At 48.0% G+C, this 19,475-nt stretch overlaps 1 protein-coding gene and 1 non-coding gene across 2 annotated transcripts in view; one reads left to right on the plus strand and one right to left on the minus strand.

Annotated features, from left to right (window-relative positions):
* Positions 1–19,475, minus strand: part of SUGP1 (SURP and G-patch domain containing 1) — a 30,047-nt gene that overhangs the window by 1,953 nt on the left and 8,619 nt on the right. The window contains exons 5-11 of the mRNA XM_007461089.1: positions 18,529–18,652; positions 18,097–18,197; positions 17,019–17,142; positions 8,098–8,453; positions 1,719–1,825; positions 693–870; positions 203–309 (exon numbers count right to left, since the gene is read on the minus strand). Coding sequence (XP_007461151.1) covers positions 203–309; positions 693–870; positions 1,719–1,825; positions 8,098–8,453; positions 17,019–17,142; positions 18,097–18,197; positions 18,529–18,652 — 1,097 coding nt within the window. The remainder of the gene's footprint in view (positions 1–202; positions 310–692; positions 871–1,718; positions 1,826–8,097; positions 8,454–17,018; positions 17,143–18,096; positions 18,198–18,528; positions 18,653–19,475) is intronic.
* Positions 10,924–10,996, plus strand: TRNAE-CUC (transfer RNA glutamic acid (anticodon CUC)). The gene has a single exon. It is a non-coding gene; the product is annotated as a tRNA-Glu (tRNA).

A 19,475-nucleotide genomic window follows, 5' to 3' on the forward strand; every position in this document is an offset into this window, starting at 1 on the left:
TCCCTACACAGATGGCACCTGTCATAAGCAGGTGCCACCCGTGGCAAGAGGGTCCTACCCCTCTTGTGAGCGAGCGGGGCCCTGAGGCCACTGCAGGTGCCTGCCACATGAGGAGGCTGCAGGAGGGGCTGGGACACTGCGCAGGCCGCCTGCTAGAAAGGCTCACAGCAGGGGCTGGTGCCTGGGGCCTCTCCCAGCCTACCTTCAGGGCCTTGAAGGTCTCCATGAACTTCTCCAGCTCATCGGGTGGCAGGAAGTCTCCAATGAAGTGTTTGCCCCGGCCCATCTTCGTCAGCTGCTCCGCCCATTCTGCCCAGAGATGGGGTAAATGTGAGAGGAGGAAGGAGGGTGTGGAAGCCCCACAGCAGAAGTATGAGTCCCGGGGGGAGTTTGGGGCCGTGGGGAACGAAGTAGCTAGTTGAGACCTCGAGCCCTGCTCTCCCACGCAGCCCTTGTGTACTGTGTTCAAACGCCAGTGAACACTCAGAGGACCATCCCTTTGCCACTAAAGAAACAGGCACAAAGAGGCCAAGTCTCTTGCTCAAGGTCTTACAGGCTGGATAGGTGGCTTAAGACCCCGATTTGGTGTCTCCAGGCACTTCCCGGGCCGGTGAGTGGGCTTCCTGAGCCCACAGCACTCTGAAGAAAAGGGCACCCTCCACCCCACCCCTGTAACTCGCTCCTTGGCCCACCCCGAGTCTTGTCCATCTCCATGCGCCGCAGCTGGTGCTCCCAGGTGCCCAGCTCGCTGTCCACCTCCTCGTCGCTGTCGTAGCCATGCTGGTGCTGCTGCAGTGCCTTCTCCCACAGCAGCTGCATGTCCTGCATTGCTCGCTTGTGCTGCATGATCATGTCGTACATCTGTTGCATCTGTGGGCGGCACACGCCAGTGAGCAAGGCCGTGCACTGTGAGTGCAGGAAGCTAGCCCCCTCGCCTCCCCTGTGCATGCTGGGCACCCCTTTTCCCCCCTCCCTGGAGCAGGCACAAGGGCAGGGCTCAGAGCAAGTGTTCAGGAAGGCACCAAGTCCTGTGTCAGGACATGCCCTGGGTTCCCTGAATCTCTATTTTGAGCAGGGAGGACCCCGCTCTGTTTCACCCACAGCCTGGCCTGGAATCTGGAATATCCTGGGCACCATCACTGTGGACCAAATGAGGGCGACGTGGGCTCCTGACCACTGGGAGGGTCGAGGGTGATGTGATGGGGCTGCCAGCCTGGAGGAGGTGGCCCAGGTAAGCTGTCCCAGCTGTCCATATCCTGGCCACAGAGCTCCCTGCTGAGCCAGCCCTCACTCCCAAAGTGCCCAACACCAACTGAACAGCTGTCGCATCGTTCAGGGCACCCAGTGCCAGACAGGCTTATCCTGTACTGAGTGCTGCAGGGAACTGTAAGGAAAACTTAAATGGAGACTATCCAGTCAGGACCAGCCTACAAGTGCTGTGGGAGGTAGCCGTGGAGCATCAGCTGAGAAGGCTGCCCAGGCAGCATGAGGAGGCCTGGGCTCTGGGCCCAACTGTGGGCTTGGGAGGGCCCTCAGGGGGTGGCTTGCCATTGATGGGGGACCCACCTGCCCAAGAGCCTCTCCCCTGACTGTGGGATTCACCTGGCACAGGGAGGCTCAGAAAGAATACACCGTGACCACTGCACCACAGGGCAGGGTGGGAGACGATACTCCACCAGCCCCTTGGAGCCTGCCTGCCCTGCCCCCCAGGGCCTTACCTCCTGCTGCTCCTTCAGCTGCTTCTTCTGGGCGTCCGAAAGCTCTGTGACACCCACCAGACCCACGGGCTTCCCCTTCTCGTAGCCTAGACCCTTGAGGTCCTGAACTAGAAACAAGACACAGGCTGGTCAGCAACAGATACGCGGGCTTAGCCATGCATCTGTGTCCCAGGCAGAGTCCACGTGCTGACGACACCTGACGCACTTGGCCCATGTGGCAGGACACTTAAGTCGGAACAGTTAGTATGCATGTCACTTGATGACCTCGGGTGGCTTTGCTCCGTTCTATCGTGTGTACTCAGTTCCATCCCCACATGACTGCTCCAGGCAGGCTCTATGACCCCACACTGAAAATGCTGAGGTCTGGGGCCTCACTCAAGGTCACACAGCTAATGGGTGACAAGGCAGGGAATCTGCAAAGCCAGAGATGCTTGCACACAGGCTCTTGGAAGTAAGCCCCACGGTGAGCAGGTACCTTATGTAGACACACAGGCCTGGAGTCTGGCATAAGACTCAGCTGCGTGGTTCTGTTAGCTCCTTCTGGGGAAGCAGCCAACCATCTTTAAAGCAACTGACATTTAAGCTGGCATCACCTTTGGAGCTTGGCTGGAGTCTGCAACGCTAACTCACATCAAGATGCTGCAATGGCCCCATCTGGGTGGTGGAAACCACCACCCCTTAGGTGGTGGCTGCCTGGGGAAGAAGCCAGGCAGAACGGGGCGCAGAGGCCCCTCTGGGGGGATGGAAAGAGCCAGGCCTTCCCAGCTCAACGGGCCTGGGTCGTTGCCTGCAAGAACCACCCGCAGGTGCTCCTGGACCCTAAGATTGCACACCAATCCCTCCTCGGTCTATGGGGGCTCTGAAAGATGTTGGAGAGCCCCATGGAGAGAGCAAGGGAGCCAAGGCCTGAGCAGCCTGCTGTGTGCCTGGATCACGCCCACAGTCCCTTTCCTCCTTGGGCGACTTCACCAGTGAGCAGGCAGGTGCTGCCCAGGCTCCCCTGGGGATAATGTGGGCCAGTGGGGCTTGAATCTGAACCTGAGACTTCGGAGCCTGTACTTGTCCCCTAGAATGTCAAGGACCTGGCAGCTGGGGCTGGACCTTGAGGACATGATCTCAGAGGTGGGGGTGTGCGTGCGTCAGAAGAGCCCTCACATCTGAGCACCCTCCTTTACAGCGGGCACCAGGTTTGGCACCTGAGCAGCAATCCGACCCTAGGCACCCTGAACCCTGGATGGAGGTGCTATCTAGAGCCCCAGGGAGTACCAGACTTTTCAGTCAGTAGCTTTTCTCTTTGGCCAAGGGAGGCACTCAGCCAGAGACCACTCTCAGAGCTGGGCGGGCAGGGCCAACAGGCCAGGCCAGCCCTGTGACCTGGGGGAAATGCCTTCCCCCTCAGCCCATCCTTGTGTGGCAAATGTGGGTGCTGGTGCCAGGGCATATATGACTCTTCTTTATGCCTGTGTGTCCAGCTCCAGTGAAGTCAGGGGTGAGGGAGGTTGAGAGAGTTCTGCCCATGGTGCAGGCTGCGTGGTGAGGGAGTCAGACAGACGGCATGAGACGGCCAATTATCAGTCACCAACATCATCTGCAAAATGTGATGACAAGAGACCCCCACCCTTATGGGTTTGTGGTAGAAAATGAGGAATGAGGCCACACGTTGGCTGCCCCTGAAACTGCTGTCAAGGAGGGAGAAGCTGGAGATCACTGTGCAAAATTGACTGTAGCAATAATTGTTCTTATCACTGTGCATTTCCTGAGCTTTCTATGACAAAATTGAATCCAAGTACTTTAAAGCTTAAGGGAGAAAACAGGACTATCTATATGTTGTCTATAAGAGACTTACTTTAGATACAAAGACACAAGTAGGTTAAAAGTCGAAGGAAAAAGAAATTTCAAGCAAATAGTAACCAAGACAGAGCTGCACTAGCCATACTAGTATCAGACAAAATATACTTTAAATCAAAAAAGGTTATGAGAGACAAAGGATGTTATATATTTACAAAGATTTGATACAGAAAGAAGATATAACAATTAAATATATACAGGGACTTAACAACAGAGCCCCAAATGAAGCAAAAATTGACAAAACTGAAGGGAGAAATAAACAGTTCCATAGTAATTGTTAGAGATTTCAATACCCTATTTTAAATAATGGACAGAACATCTAAACAGAAAATGAGTAAGAATATAGAGGACTGAACAACACTATAAACCAACCAGACCTAATAGATATCTATAGAACATGCAATCCAACAACACCAGAATATACAGTATTCTCAAGTACACATGGAACATTCTCCAGGATAGATCATTTGTTAGGCTACAAAACAAATTTTAATAAATTTTAAAAGACAAATCATACCAGGTATCTTTTCTGATCACAATGGAATAAAGCCAGAAATCAGTAATAGAAGGAAAACTGGAAAATTCAGAAATGTGGAAATTAAACACACTCCTAAACAACAAATGTCAAAGAAGAAATCACAAGACATCGGAAAATGCTTAGAGATGAATGAACACAACAGAGCAACACACACCAAAACTTATGGGGTGTAGCAAAAGCAGTGCCAAGAGGGAAATGTATAACTGTAGATGCTCACGTTAAAAAAGAAGATAGGGCTTCCCTGGTGGTGCAGTGGCTAAGAATCCGCCTGCCAATGCAGGGGACACGGGTTTGAGACCTGCTCTGGGAAGACCCCACACGCTGCGGAGCAACTAAGCCCGTGCACCACAACTACTGAACCTGTGCTCTAGAGCCCACGTGCCACAACTACTGAGCCCGTGTGCTACAACTACTGAAGCTTGCATGCCTAGAGCCCGAGGTCCAGAACAAGAGAAGCCACCACAATGAGAAGCCCGTGCACCGCAACAAAGAGTAGCCCCAGCTCGCCGCAACTAAAGAAAGCCCGCGTGCAGCAACGAAGACCCAGTGCAACCATAAATAAATAAATAGATAGATAGTTAAATAAATAAATAAAGACCTCTGATCAATACCTAACTGTACATCTTAAGGAACTAGAAAAAGAAGAGCAAACTAATTACAGAGCTAGCAGAATGAAGGAAATAATGATTAGAATGGAGATAAAAGAAACAGGAAATACAAAATATGAGAGAAAAATCAATGAAACCAAAAGTTGGTTTCTTGAAAAGACCAATGAAATGGACAAATCTTTAGTTAGACTGCCTAAGAAAAAAACAGAAAAGGCTCAACTACTAAAACAACAGGGGCATACAGCAGTCCACTTTATCTGCAGGGGATACATTCCAAGACCCCTTTAGTAGAAGCCTGAAACCACACATAGTACTGAACCCCGTGTATACTATATATACATATGATAAAGTTTAATTTATAAATTAGGCACAGTAAGAAATTAATGACCATAGCTAATAATAAAATAGAACAGTTATAACAATATACTGTTATAAAAGTTATGTGAATGTGGTTTTTCTCCCCCTCTCAAAATATCTTACCACAAATGTAATGCCTTTTCCATTTTAACTAAGTACTCAGCACACACTGTGGCCATAACTTTCGCAGTTTGAGGTACGACAGCAAAACTAGCACGAATTTCTTTTTCCTTCTTCACAATTTCATGGATAGATGATTTGTTCTTACCATAGATCTTGGAGACCTCAGCGTAAGTCAAGAACTTTCACCCTTTCACTTAAAGGAAATACTTGACAGCTTCTCTTTGGCATGTCTAAATTGCCAGCATCACTACTCTGTGCTGTGAGGCCATTATTAAGTAAAATAGTAAAATAAGGATTATTTGAACATAAGCACTGCAATACCATGACAGTCAATCTGATAACCGAGTGACTACTGGTGACTAATGGGTGGGATATGCTGGTCAAAGGGATGATTCACATCCCAGGCAGGGTGGAACAGACAGCACAAGATTTCATCACAATACTCAGAATGGCACAAAATGGATCACCTAGAACGGCACAAACTACCAAAACTAACTCAAGAAGTAACCGAAAACTTGAATAGACCTATAACAAATAAGGGGACTGAATCAATAATCAACTCTCCCATCCAGCCCACCAAAGAAAAGCCCAGAACCAGATAAATGCACTGGTAAATTATACCCAAGATTTAAAAGAAGAGTTAACACCAATTCTTCTCAAATTCTTCCAGAAAGTTAAAGCAGGACACACTTCCTAACTCATTCTATGAGGTCAGCATTATCCCGATACCAAAAGCAGACAAAGCAGATACAGACCCATAATCCTTATGACTATAAATGCAGACAGAAATCTGCAACAAAATATTAGCAAACCAAATCCATCAGCATGTAAATAATTAGTAAACTAATTATTTACTACAACGGAAGGGGATTTATTCCAGGAATGCAAGGGTGGTTTCATCATACAAAAATCAATCAATGTAATACTCCACATTAATAGAATGAAGGGAAAAACCCACATGATCATTTCAATTGATATAGAAAAAGCACTTGACAAACTCTAACACTCTTTCATGATAAAAACACTCAATAAACTAGGACAGAAGGGAACTTCTTCAACATGACAAAGGTCATCTATTAAAAACATACAACAACATCATACTCAATGGTGAAAGAACAAAAGCTTTCCCCCTAAGATCAGGAACAAGGCAGGGATGCCTGCTTTCACCACTTCTGTTCAGCACAGTACTGCAAATCCTAGCCAGAGCAATTAGGCAAGAAAAAGAAATAAGAGGCATCCAAACTGGAAAGGAAGAAGTAAAACTATCCTTATCTGCAGATGACATGATCTTATGTGTAGAAAACCCTAAAGACTGTTACCCTAATAAATGAATTTAGCAAAAGATAACAGATACATAATCAACACACAAAAAATCAGTTGTATTTCTTATACTAACAACAAATAATCCAAAAAGGAAATTAAAAAAAAATTCCATTTGCAACAGCATCATAAAGAGTAAATCACTTAGGAATAAACTTAACAGAGGTTTAAGACTTGTACAACAGAAAGACAAAACACATTGAAAGAAATTAAAGAAAACCCAAGTAAATGGAAAGCTATCCCATGTTCTCAGATTGGAAGACTTAAAAGGTTAACATGTCAATACCTCCCAAAGCAATCTACAGATTAACACAATCCCTATCAAATCCCAACAATGTTTTCTGCAGAAATGGAAAAGCCCATCTGAAAATTCATACAAAAATTCAAAGGACCTCGAATAGCCAAAGTGTGAGAAAGAGGAACAAAGTTGGAAGACTGACACTCCTGACTTCAAAATTTCCCACAGAGCTACAGTAATCAAAACAGTGTGCTACTGGCATAAGGACAGTTATATAAACCAGTGTAATAGAGCACAGAGCCCCAAAATAAACTTTTACATCTATGGGATTTTTGACAAGGGTGTCAAGAGACCATTCAATGGAGAAAGAACAATAGTCTCTTCAACAAATGGTGCTGGGAAAATTGGATCTCCACATGCAAAGAAACGAAGTTGGACGCTTACCTTATAACATATATAAAAATTAATTCAATTTAAGAGCTAAAACTATAAAACTCTTAGAAGAAAACATAGGGGCATATCTTCAAGACTTTGGATGTGGCTATGGTTTCTTAAGACCAAAATCACAGGCAACAAAAGAAAAAATAAACTGGACTTCATTAAAATTTAAAACTTCTGTGTATCAACGGACATTAAGGGGCTGAAAATACAGCCCATAAAACTAGAGAAAATTTTTGCAAATCATGTATCTGAATGGGGGTTAATATCTAAAACATTGAGAGAACTCCTACAACTCAATAACAAAAAGACATACAACCCAATTAAAAAATGGGCAAAGGGCTAAAACAGACATTTCTCCTACTAAACTATACACTGACCAATAACACATGAAAAGATGCTCAACACCATTAGTCATTAGGGAAATGCAAATCAAAACTACAATGTGATTTCACTTTACACTTATTAGAGTAGCTATATAATAAGGCGAGAATGAGAAGACACGGGAACCCTTGTGCACCGCTGATAGGAAAGTAAAATGGTGCAGCTGCTGCAGAATGCAGTTTGGCAATTCCTCAATAAGTGAAACAGAATTACCGTAAGACCCAGTGATTCCACTCCTAGGTATATACAAAAAAGAGTCAAAATCAAGGGTCCAAACGCTATTTGTAGGCCAGTGTTCACAGCAGCACTACTCACAATCGCCAAAAAGTGAAAATAACCCAAGCTTCTAAACAACTGATGAATGGATAAACAAAACGTTGTCTATCCGTACACTGGAATTCTATTCAGCTGTGGAAATAAATGAAATTCTGACATGCGCTTCAACACAGATGAACCTTGAAAACATTATGCTCAGTGAAAGATGCCAGACCCTCCCCAGGAGGCTGAGGGAGGGGGTCGGCCCACCTGACAGAGGTGAGGGAGAAGCATCCACGTCCCTCTGCACCAGCTCGGCAGGCGGGAGCTCCACCTTGTCCTCTTCAGGACCCCACCGGCTCTTTCGCTTCCTCTTCACGTTGGCTGTGGTGGCCGGCTTCCCTGGGGCAGCTGAAGATGGGCTGACGTTGGGCAAGGGGGCAGATGAGGCAGGGCAGGCAGTGGCGGTGGGCATGGACCCCAACGGGGTCTCAGGAGGAGATCTGCGCTTCAGTCCAAGGTCAGGTGCCGTGGGGGTGCCCGTGGGACCAGCCTTGGCTTTCCGGAACTCCTCCAGCTTCTGGCGGTAGTACTTGTACCCTTGGCTGTTGGGTTCATACAGAAAGCTGCAAAAGAGAGTGGGGGAGCACACCGTCACTGGGCCTCAGCCCCCTACCCCTGACTTAGGGCAGAAGAAGCTTGGGCCTCAGGTAGGCACACTGGGGCCAGCTAGGTCACTTCAGGGTCATGTCAAGATGGAGGTCTCTATCGTGACCCCTGCCCTGCCAGGCCTCAGTGGCTGCTGGTGCTGGTGGCCCAAACTAGAGGAACAGTGTGACATGGCCACAGCCTGTCGTGATGCTGTTCCTGTGAGCTGAGGGCCACTCCAAGCCCCTACCCCATCTTTACTGGATGCCCGTCACAGTATCACTGATCCCCTGCTTCGAAGGAAAAGGTGCAGGCTCTCTCAGACCTTCCCCAGGCTCTGCCAGGCTTCTTCCCCTGCTGTCCTTGGTGAGTGCACCAGTGCCTACTAACCAAGAGATCCTGAGTTGCGGGAGACACCTGGTGCCAAAAAGGGCAGGATTTGTCCCAAACCTGACAGCTGGGCGTATTTGTGCTCCTTTCTGATGCACCCTTGAGAGGCATCAACCGTGGACAGAGACAAAACAAAGACACTAAACATCAGAACAGACAGGGAGCCCACTAGCAGCCTTGCTGGTAGCTGTTGGTCCCCAACTGCAGAGCAGGAGGTGCTGGGTTCAGAGCCGGCAGAGGCTGCAGCTCCTTCTGCAACTGCCCAGCATCTCTCAGACTATGTATGTACTGAGCCAACGGTCCCACTTCTAGAGTGAAGAGTCACAGCCCAGTTCCACAAAGCAAAACCTGTGCACAGCAGAGATTACAAAGCCCTTGACAAGAAGGGGCTAGACTTGCACTCATGAACCTGGGAAGACAGTCACGGCACAATGCTGTACTACAAAAGCAAAATGCAGGCTCGAGGACGCTGTAAATTCCTTTTGTATAAAAGGAAGTGAGCAGAAAACAAATCCACATACTATTTCTACATGTCTACGTCAGAGATGGGAGAGGGATGGAGGACTCCGAATCCCGCTAACACCCTAGCGTGGGATGGAAGGATGGGGAGACTGTGTCATCTTCTTTGTATTCCTGGGTCATGGTAAAAGCATGTACACCCTTCAGAAAACCCAGTGTGGAACATTTGTAAAAGTTAAAAGAAACAAAGATCAACAAAATCGTTAAGCCTCTAGCCAAGCTAAGAAAAAAAAGAGAGAGGACACCAACTACTAAGAACAGAAAAGAAAGAGGGGCCATCACTACAGATCCCATGGACATTAAAATTACTATGGATTACTATGAACAACTCTATGCCCACAAATTTGATAACCCAGATGAAATGGGCCAATTCTTTGAAAGGTACAATCTGCCAAAACTCACACAAGAAGAACTAGACAATCTGAACAGGCCTATTTTTATTAAAGAAATTGCATCAGTAATTAATAACCTTCCAAAAGTTCACTAGTGAATTTCACCAAACATTTAGGGATGAAATTATACCAATTCTGTACAATCCCTTTCAGAGAATAGAAGCAGAGAGAATACTTCCTAACTTACTCAGTTACCCTCACACCAAAACCAGACAAAAACATTACAAGAAAACTATAGACCAACATCTCTCATGAACACAGATGTAAAAATCCTCAACAAAATATAAGCAAACCTAACCACTAATGTATAAAAAGAATAGACACCACAACCAAATGGGATTCATTCTAGGCAGGCAAGACTGGTTCAACATTTGAAAATCAAGTAATGTGCATGTCCCTGGTGGTGCAGTGGTTAAGAATCCGCCTGCCAATGCAGGGGACATGGGTTCGAGCCCTGGTCCAGGAAGATCCCACATGCTGCAGAGCAATTAAGCCCATGCGCCACAACTACTGAGCCTGCGCTCTAGAGCCTGCGAGCCACAACTACTGAAGTCCGTGTGCCACAACTACTGAAGCTTGCGTGCCTAGAGCCCGTGTTCCGCAACAAGAGCAGCCACTGCAATGAGAAGCCCGCGTACTGCAACAAAGAGTAGCCCCCGCTCGCCGCAACTAAAGAAAGCCCGCGTGCTGCAGTGAAGATCCAATGCAGCCAAAAACTAAACAAATGAATAAAATAAAATAAATTTTAAAAAAGAAGAAAATCAAGTAATGTAATCCATCAGGTCAACAGGCTAAAAAAGAAAAATCACATGATCATATCAATCACTATGGAAAAAGCGTTTAATAAAATCTAATACCCACGCATGAGAAAAACTCTCAGTAAACTAGGAGTACAGGGGAACTTCCTCCACTTGATAAAGAATATCTACAAAGAAACTACAGCTAACATCATACTTAATGATGAGAAACCTCAAGCTTTTCCACTAAGAGCAGAAACAAGCCAAGAATATCCCACCTCCCCAGTGCTTTTCATCATCATTCTGGAAGTTCTAGCTAATGAAATAAGATGAGAAAAGGAAGTAGAAGGTATACTGAGAAGGAAGAAATATAACATGATCGTCTATACAGAAAAAACAGATGAAGGACTTCCCTGGTGGTCCAGTGGTTAGGACTCTGCACTCTCACTGCTGAGAGCCCAGGTTCAATCCCTGATTGGGGAACGAAGATCCTGCAAGCCACGCGGCGCAACAAAAAATAAAAATAAAAAACACAGATGAGGGCTTCCCTGGTGGTGCAGTTGTTGAGAGTCCGCCTGCCGATGCAAGGGACGCGGGTTCGTGCCCCGGTCCAGGAGGATCCCATGTGCCGCGGAGCGGCTGGGCCCGTGAGCCACGGCCGCTGAGCCTGCGTGTCCGGAGCCTGTGTTCCGCAACGGGAGAGGCCGCAACAGTGAGAGGCCCGCGTATCGCAAAACAAAACAAAACAAAAACAAAAACAAACAAAAAAAAAACTCACAGATGAAAGAATAGACAAAAAACCCCTGGAACTTAAGAAGCTATTATAGCAAGGTTGCAGGATACAAGGTTAAAATACAGAAGTCAATCACTCTCCTATATACCACCAATGAACAAGTAGAACTTGAAACTAAAAACACAATACCATTTACATTAGCATTCCCCCATATAAAATACTTAAAGGGTAACAAAATATGTACAAGATCTATATGAGGAAAACTAAAAAACTCTGATGAATAAATTCAAAGAAGAACTAAATAAATGAAGAGCTATTCCTTGTTCAAAGATAGGAAGGCTCAATGTTGTCAAGATGTCAGTTATTCCCAACTTGATTTCTAGATTCAATGCAATTCCAGTCAAAATCATTTATTCTGTGGATATTGACAAACTCATTCTAGAGCTCATATAAAGAGACAAACAACCCACAATAGCCAACACAATACTGAAGAGTAAGAATGAAGTTGGAGGACTGATACCACCTGACTTCGGGCCCTACTGTAAAGCTACAGTAATCGAGGCAGTGGGGTATTAGTGAAAGAATGGACAGAGAGATCAACAGAACAGAATAAAGAGCCCAGAAACAGATCCACATACATATATAGTCTGTTTTTTGACAAAGGAGCAAAAGCAATACAAGGGAGCAAAGACAGTCTTTTCAACAAATGGTGCTGAAACTGGACATCCACATGCAAAAAAAACACAAACAAACAAAGAATCTAGACACAGACCTCATAACCTTCACAAAAATTAACTAAAATGCATCACTGACCTAAACGTAAAACATAAAACTATAAAACATAGGAGAATACCTACATAACCTTGGGTATGGCAATAACTTTTTAGATACAACACCAAAGGCATGATCCATGAAAGCAACTGATAAGCCGGACTTCACTAAAATGAAAAACTTCTGCTCTGCAAAGGACAACATCAACAGAATGAGGAGAAAAAGCCACAGACTGGGAGAAATATTTGCAAAAGACACATCTGATAAAGACTGTTATCCAAAATATACAAAGGGGACTTCCCTGGTGGTGCTGTGGTTAAGAATCCGCCTGCCAATGCAAGGGACACGGGTTTGATCCCTGGTCCGGGAAGATCTCACGTGCCATGGAGCAACTAAGCCTGTGCGCCACAACTACTGAGCCCATGCACTGCAACTACTGAAGCCCGCACGCTTAGAGCCCATGCCCCGCAGCAAGAGAAGCCACTGCAATGAGAAGCCCACGTACTGCAATGAAGAGTAGTAGCCCCCGCTCACCACAACTAGAGAAAGCCCATGCGCAGCAATGAAGACCCAACACAGCCAGAAAAAAACAAACAAAAAACCCCAAAATATACAAATAACTCTTAACATCCAACAATAAAAAAAAAAGCCAATTAAAAAAATGGGGGCTTCCCTGGTGGCGCAGTGGTTGGGAGTCCGCCTGCCGATGCAGGGGACACGGGTTCGTGCCCCGGTTGGGGAAGATCTCACATGCCGTGGAGCAGCTGGGCCCGTGAGCCATGGCCGCTGAGCCTGCGTGTCCGGAGCCTGTGCTCCGCAACAGGAGAGACCACAACAGTGAGAGGCCCACGTACCACAAAAAAAAAAATAAAAGGGCCAATGACCTTAACACATGACTCACCAAAGATTTACAGATGGCAAATAAGCATTATGAAAAGATACTTCCCTTCATGTCATCAAGAAAATGCAAATCAAAACAATGACTATCACTACACATCTATAAGAACGGCCAAAATCTAAAACACTGACAACATCAAATGTTTATATGGAGCTACTGAAACTCTCATTCACTGCTGCGGGGAATGCAAATGGTACAAGCCATTTTGGAAGACAGTTAGGCTGTTTCTTACAAAACTAAATATACCATACAATCCAGCAATCACACTTCTTGGTATAAAATAGTTGAAAATTTATGTCCACACAAAAACCCTGCACACTGATGTTTACAACTTTGTTCATAATTGCCAAAATTTGGGGGCGACCGAGATGTCCTGCAGGAGGTGAATCGGTAAATAAACTGTGGTACATCCAGACAATGGAAAATTATTAAGTGCTAAAAAGAATTGAGCTATCAAGCCAAAAAGACTCAGAGGGCTTCCCTGGTGGCGCAGTGGTTGAGAGTCCGCCTGCCGACACAGGGGACGTGGGTTCGTGCCCTGGTCCGGGAAGATCCCACATGCCGCAGAGCGGCTGGGCCCGTAAGCCATGGCTGCTGAGCCTGCGTGTCCGGAGCCTGTGCTCCGCAACGGGAGAGGCCACAACAGTGAGAGGCCCATGTACCGCAAAACAAAACAAACAAAAACAATAACAACAAAAAAGAGACTCAGAGCAACCCTAAATACATATTACTGAGTGAAGGAAGCCAATCTGAAAAGGCAACATACTATGATTCCAATTATATGACATTCTGGAAAAGGCAAAACTATGTGATTGCCAGGGGTTAGGGAGGAAAAAGGGATGAACAGGCAGAACACAGGGAATATTAGGGCAGTGAGAACACTCTGTATATCATAATGATGGATACATGTCATTACGCATTTGTACAAACCCACAGAATACGCAACACCAAGAGTGAACCCTAACCATAGACTTTGGGTGATCATGATGTGTTAATGTAGGTTCATCAACTGTAACAAATATACTATTCTGGTGGGGGATGTTGATAATGGGGGAGGCTGTGCATGTTTCGGGGAAGGGGGCACATGGGAAGTCTCTGTAGCTTCCCCTCAATTCTGCTGCGAACCTAAAACTGCTCAAAAAATAACATCTTAAAAAAAAATTAAGAGACGAAAGCAAGAAGTCGTTCAAAGAGGGAGAGGAGCAGATGGCTGAATTTAAAAAAGACTCGTAGCAACCAGGACATGGATTTAAAGTGATTTGGTTCCTCCAAGAAAAGCAGACTGGGGAATTCGCCCACTGGGGCAGGGGGGCAGCTTCTAACGGGGTGGGTCTCCTCTAGACTCACAAGCTTGCCTCTTCCTGGCCTCAGCTGCTGATTCATGCTGATTCTCCTCCGAGATGCTCTGAGAGGCAGCACTCAAGAGCCCCCCCATGGGTATGCCTGTCTGCGAGGAGCATAACAGCTCACTATGGGCCCCGGGCACAGGTGCAGGGGATTCTACAACGAAGTCCCCCTCTGACTGGTGTAATCCCACCCACAGAGTTAACCAAAGTTACCACTTTAGTGTTTTTTCCTTCCAGACTTTTCCCACTGCAGATTTATTTGAACAGAGCTGTGATTCTATTTTCTGTATCCTGATATTTTAAGAATTTCTTAACCCGACAACATAAGGCTTTCCTGTTAGAATGCAGTGGAGCATGGTGGTGAAGGCATCTCCACCAACTGGCCTCCTTGCCTTGCTCACCTGTTAAAGGCCAACACGCCAGGCTGTTGTAAAGAACAACATGGTTCACCCGGGTGATGTGTTAGAGTCACAGGTGGCTTGAGGTGTGCTGGCTGCTACCACCTTCAACAATTTGCCTTCCGATGGCCACAATTCCACTGGGGAGATGCAGTTATAGGAGTTTAGCCCACTGGGGCTGGACTTTCATTGTGTTACTAATTTTTCAAGACTATGACAGTGCTATATATATAACATTATTTCTGGGGATGGCATCTCAGAAGTAGAATGACTGGTCAAAGGAACAGGCATTTCCAGCTTCTTTACACAGCTATTACACACAGCTATTACAATTGTTTCCCAAAACTCACAGCTGCTGGGAAATCAGAAGGGAAGGGCCCAGAGCAGCAGGAACACGGGGTGGCTGTTAGATTTGGGGCAAGAGGAGCTGCCTTGCACCTGACCCCGTGTGAAGATGAAACAGTCTGCTTGGTATGAACCTGCATGCCTTGCCCAGGTCCAATGTGCGGAGTGCCAACTGTAGTTCAGCTCTGGTGTTGCAATGAGCTCCCCCAGACCACGCTGGTCACCTTCAGCTACTTCTCTGCCAGACACCCCCAGGCTCTGCCCTCATCCGGGGCAGTCACCCTCTAGCCTCCATCAAAGCCACAGCCAACAAGCTGGATGCCTGCCAGTAATGCCCCCACAAGGCACAAGAGCTGCAGGGAGGGCCTGGAGTCACTTGTGATAATGTCTCTTCGCTTTGACCCCAGGGAAAAGGCTCTCCCCAGGGAGAGCCACCTGCGCTGGGGGTTTTGTGCAGAATTCCACTACCTTGCCCACTTTGCCTGAGATAGATTTTTTGTCAGCTCTTGTCACGCTAAGAGACAGTACACTAAGTTTCCTGTTTAAATAAACTTACTTAGGTAAATGAAAAAAAAAAAAAAAAGACGTAGTGACTTATACCGTAACACTGCAACACTGGTTTGGGTAGTGCAGAGTGGTGGCCGACATCACTACGTTCTGAGGAGATCCTGGGTCTCCTGAACTGTAGACCCAAACACCCCACAGCCCCCATGAAAGCTCCTAGCTGCCCAGGTACCAGACCACAGGGACACCTGAAACCCTCAGCAGCCCTTCCCCACCCCCGGCCCCACGCAACGGTTCCCTTCTGCCCCCATGTGCCTCAACCTGGTGTGCCTGACCACCCTTCAAACTGTGGCCAGATGATCCTGGGAGAACGGTTGACCCTGTCACTCCCTATGCAGACCCTCCAAAGGCTCTCAGTGGACACCTGAACCCTCTGGGACCCAGCCCGGCTCCAAGGCCCATCTGCACTGCGTCAATGCTCACCCTGCTCCCCCGCCAAGGTGGCACAGCGCCCGCCATCTCTGCCACTTCACTCCTGCATGGCAGTCCCTCCAGACGCCCTTCACTTTGTTCCGTGTCTAGCTCACTCTGGCTCACATGTAGTAGATGCGACTGGCCGCCTGCCCAGCATCCACACCTTCTTCTTTCTTCCTGAGTCCCTGATGGTGTCTAGAGCTGCAGAATCAACCAGCCCAGATGGCTGCTGCTGTAGCACTTTCGTTAAAAGCGCCATCGCATCTCCTCACTGACTGAATGGGGACCTGTGTTACTCGTGGCCAAAAGTGTCCTCATGGGTGCATCACCTCCACAACAGGTTCAGCGCCCACCTCACAAACCTCTGCCGGCCCCTGCTCTGCAGCAGTGACCACCCCTCCCACACCCCAACATCTGGCCCCCCCATCCGCCTTCCCCCACAAAGAGCTGGGGCTGAACCCACCCAATGAATGACAGAGCCAGGGGAGCACAGACCCAGCCTGAGGGAGTGGTGACTTTGTGGCTGGGGACAGCAGGGAGGCCAGGATGCTTGTCCCACCCACTCTGTGGAACCTACACACAGGCTGTGGGGTCCCCCACCCCAGAGCCTGAGGTATCACATTCCCTGCTTTCCTGCCATTTCCCTTGTCGTAAAGATGAGACCCTCAGGATGCAAACAGTGAACTACGCTTCTGTGAGTTTCTGCTCGAGAGCCTGGCCTATTCTGTTACAAGGGAGCAAGGCAAGTGCTAGAGACTTTCTCCATGAGGCACCTGGAAAACACAAGGCCCCAAAGGTCCCCACACACCTGCCTCAGAGATAATTCAGGGCACCGATGTGCACTTGGGGAATGCCTATGCGGTGGCACGCCTAAACTCTGTGGTCAGAAACTCCTGGACCTGAGTCCTGGCCCTGCCAACTTCTTGCCGTGGGACCCTAGCACGTCTCGATACCACACCAAGCCCATTTTCTCAGCGGGGGAGCTGTGACTAGAGTGAGAGGTTACCCCTCCAGTGGGCTCCCCCCCACCGCTTACCTGAATGCCTGGTTCTCGCGGTTGTTCTGGAGGGCAATGGTTTCCACCTCGGGACCCCCATCCGCTATGAACCTGGCCAACTTTTCTGCGAGGTTCTTGACCTCTTCATCCTCTGGGGGTGAAACTTTAAGCAGGCTGTCAGTACTGAGCTCAACTCACCACACCCAACAGCCTAATTTCTGCTAAGAACCCCGGGCAACAAGAGGGGTTTATTTTAGGAACAATACAAAGAAAAACAGGCAAATGGGAATCAGATTACTGCACTGGAACCAAACATCTGAATTAATATAATAATGTATCTTGAGCTTCTGCCCCCCACACCTGACCCCTTCCCACCCCATATGTCTGGGGGTTTTGGACCCACACTGGGACATGGGAACAGAATGTGAGGGATAGTCTGGGTCCAGGCTGGAGGAGAGATGGGAATCCCCACCTCAGTCTTTCTGCTGGCAGCTGTCCCCCCAGGTCACATGGGGGGATGGGCCTGGCCCACCTCTCCTGGGAAGAAGGGCAGGGCAAGGGACTAAAAGTGACAGACATGATGAACCATCTGTGGCCCACATTTGGCTTAAACATCAATCCCCCTGCTGCCCACCAGTGACTGTTTTCACTTCATTACAGCTGGAGACCAGGCAGCATCTCACCCTCCCCTGACACTCATCCCACCAGCTGACCGTTTTTGTCTCCTGGCCCCCCTCGACAAGTGTCAGTCACTGCATTTGTCTCTAGGTGTCCTCAGTGCCCAGCACGCAGCAGGTGCTCATTAGCACTTGTGAAAATGACCATGAACCAAGGGGCAAGTGTTCCTCCCCTGTGCCCCCTTTACATGCACAGGGCTGAGCTCCTGGACATGACCTTGACCTTTACCTTGACTCTCAGATTTCCCCACTCCTCAGAGCACTGGCAGGGAGGGCAGTGCTGGTCCCAGCATGACCCTAGCTCCCTGGGAGGGCACAGACCTGCACTGTCAATGCCACTCCACACCACGACGGGTTCCAGGAAAGGAACCCCGATTCCACCTGGGGTGTGGTTTGTCCACACGCCTCCCTAGAATCTCCCACCCCCTTCAGCCACCTACCTTTCTGAGAGGCTGCCTGCAACTTCTGTGCTTCCTTTCTTATCTCAGCCACCTTCTTTCTGTAGTAGAGGAATTCCCTGCTATTCTTATCATGCAAAAACCTGGAGAGGAATTTTGTAGAACAAAGAGTGGAAAATGAGCAACAGGGATGGGTGGACCCATGCAGCTTCTGAAGACATACTGTGCAAAAGCAAGCTGGTGAGCAGAGACACCTCGATGGGGCCCAAAAATAAGTCTCCACACCACACTGGGGCCCCTTGCTACCTCTGGTGTGAATTAGAAAGCTCTCAGAACAGTATATGGCCCACGCAAGTAAGCACCCAGCCCCGGCCAGCTTCAGTCACCGTCAGGGTTTTACAAGAACATTTGCATGTACTAACATGTGGCAAGAACATTAAGTAGCAGTGGCCTTCCCCTCCCAGAAGTACTTACGAAAATGCTGGGTTATCCTTGTAGTTCTCCATAGCTACTTTTTCTAACTCGGGGCCTCCTTCTGCCACAAAGCGGGCCAATTTCTCTATCACTTTCCGAGTCTCGGCTCCCTCTGGGGGTGAAACTTTAAGGAGGCTGTCAGTACTGGGGTTCAACTCACACACCCCACAGTCAACAGGCACACTCTCTCTACGGACCACAAGGACAGAGGGGTCGGGGGAGAAGAGGGTGAAATGCGGGAGGTTGTCAGGCGTCCCGGGTCCATATGCACAAAGCACCGTGATGAGGGGTGAGTCGGTCTAGACAGCCTTTGCGAGACATGCTGGAGGGAGAAAAGTGTGTGAGCCTCCCAAAGGCCAAGCCAGTCCCCAGGCTGGCAGGGAGATGTTGGAAAACATAGCCAGCCTCCCCCTCCTTTTGTGGAATGCTCAATCCCTTTCTTTACCAGTGTTCAGTACAATATATCAATTCCCTTTCATCCTTCAAAGACAAATTCTTTTTTTTTAAATATCATTACAAACTCTGATTTTAAGACATCAGTGGGTTTCAATCCAATACAATTAATATCATCACAGAAGCTCAATCACCCCCTCTGTGGCCAGTGGAGCCTCTTCAAGCTGGCTCCCGAGGCCTTTGGACATAACCCCAGTCTCTGACGGCCTCCTCGATACCTGCTGGGACAGGGTACTTCAGGATCATCTCAGACGCTTCCTGCCCAGACCTAGAGCCAGCCATTTCTCCAAGAAGTCCTGGTTTCCATGAGTGAGAACATGTGTTTCCAGACCAACATCTGGGAGCTAGGGACACTCATTGCAACGGGTTTAATTGTTACCTCAGAGCACTTTCAGTGAACACCACTAAAAAATATATTTTGGGGGCTTCCCTGGTGGCGCAGTGGTTGAGAGTCCGCCTGCCGATGCAGGGGACACGGGGTCGTGCCCCGGGCC

Source organism: Lipotes vexillifer, unplaced genomic scaffold (assembly GCF_000442215.2).
Source record: "Lipotes vexillifer unplaced genomic scaffold, Lipotes_vexillifer_v1.1 scaffold469, whole genome shotgun sequence".
NCBI classification, from domain to species: Eukaryota; Metazoa; Chordata; class Mammalia; order Artiodactyla; family Lipotidae; genus Lipotes; species Lipotes vexillifer.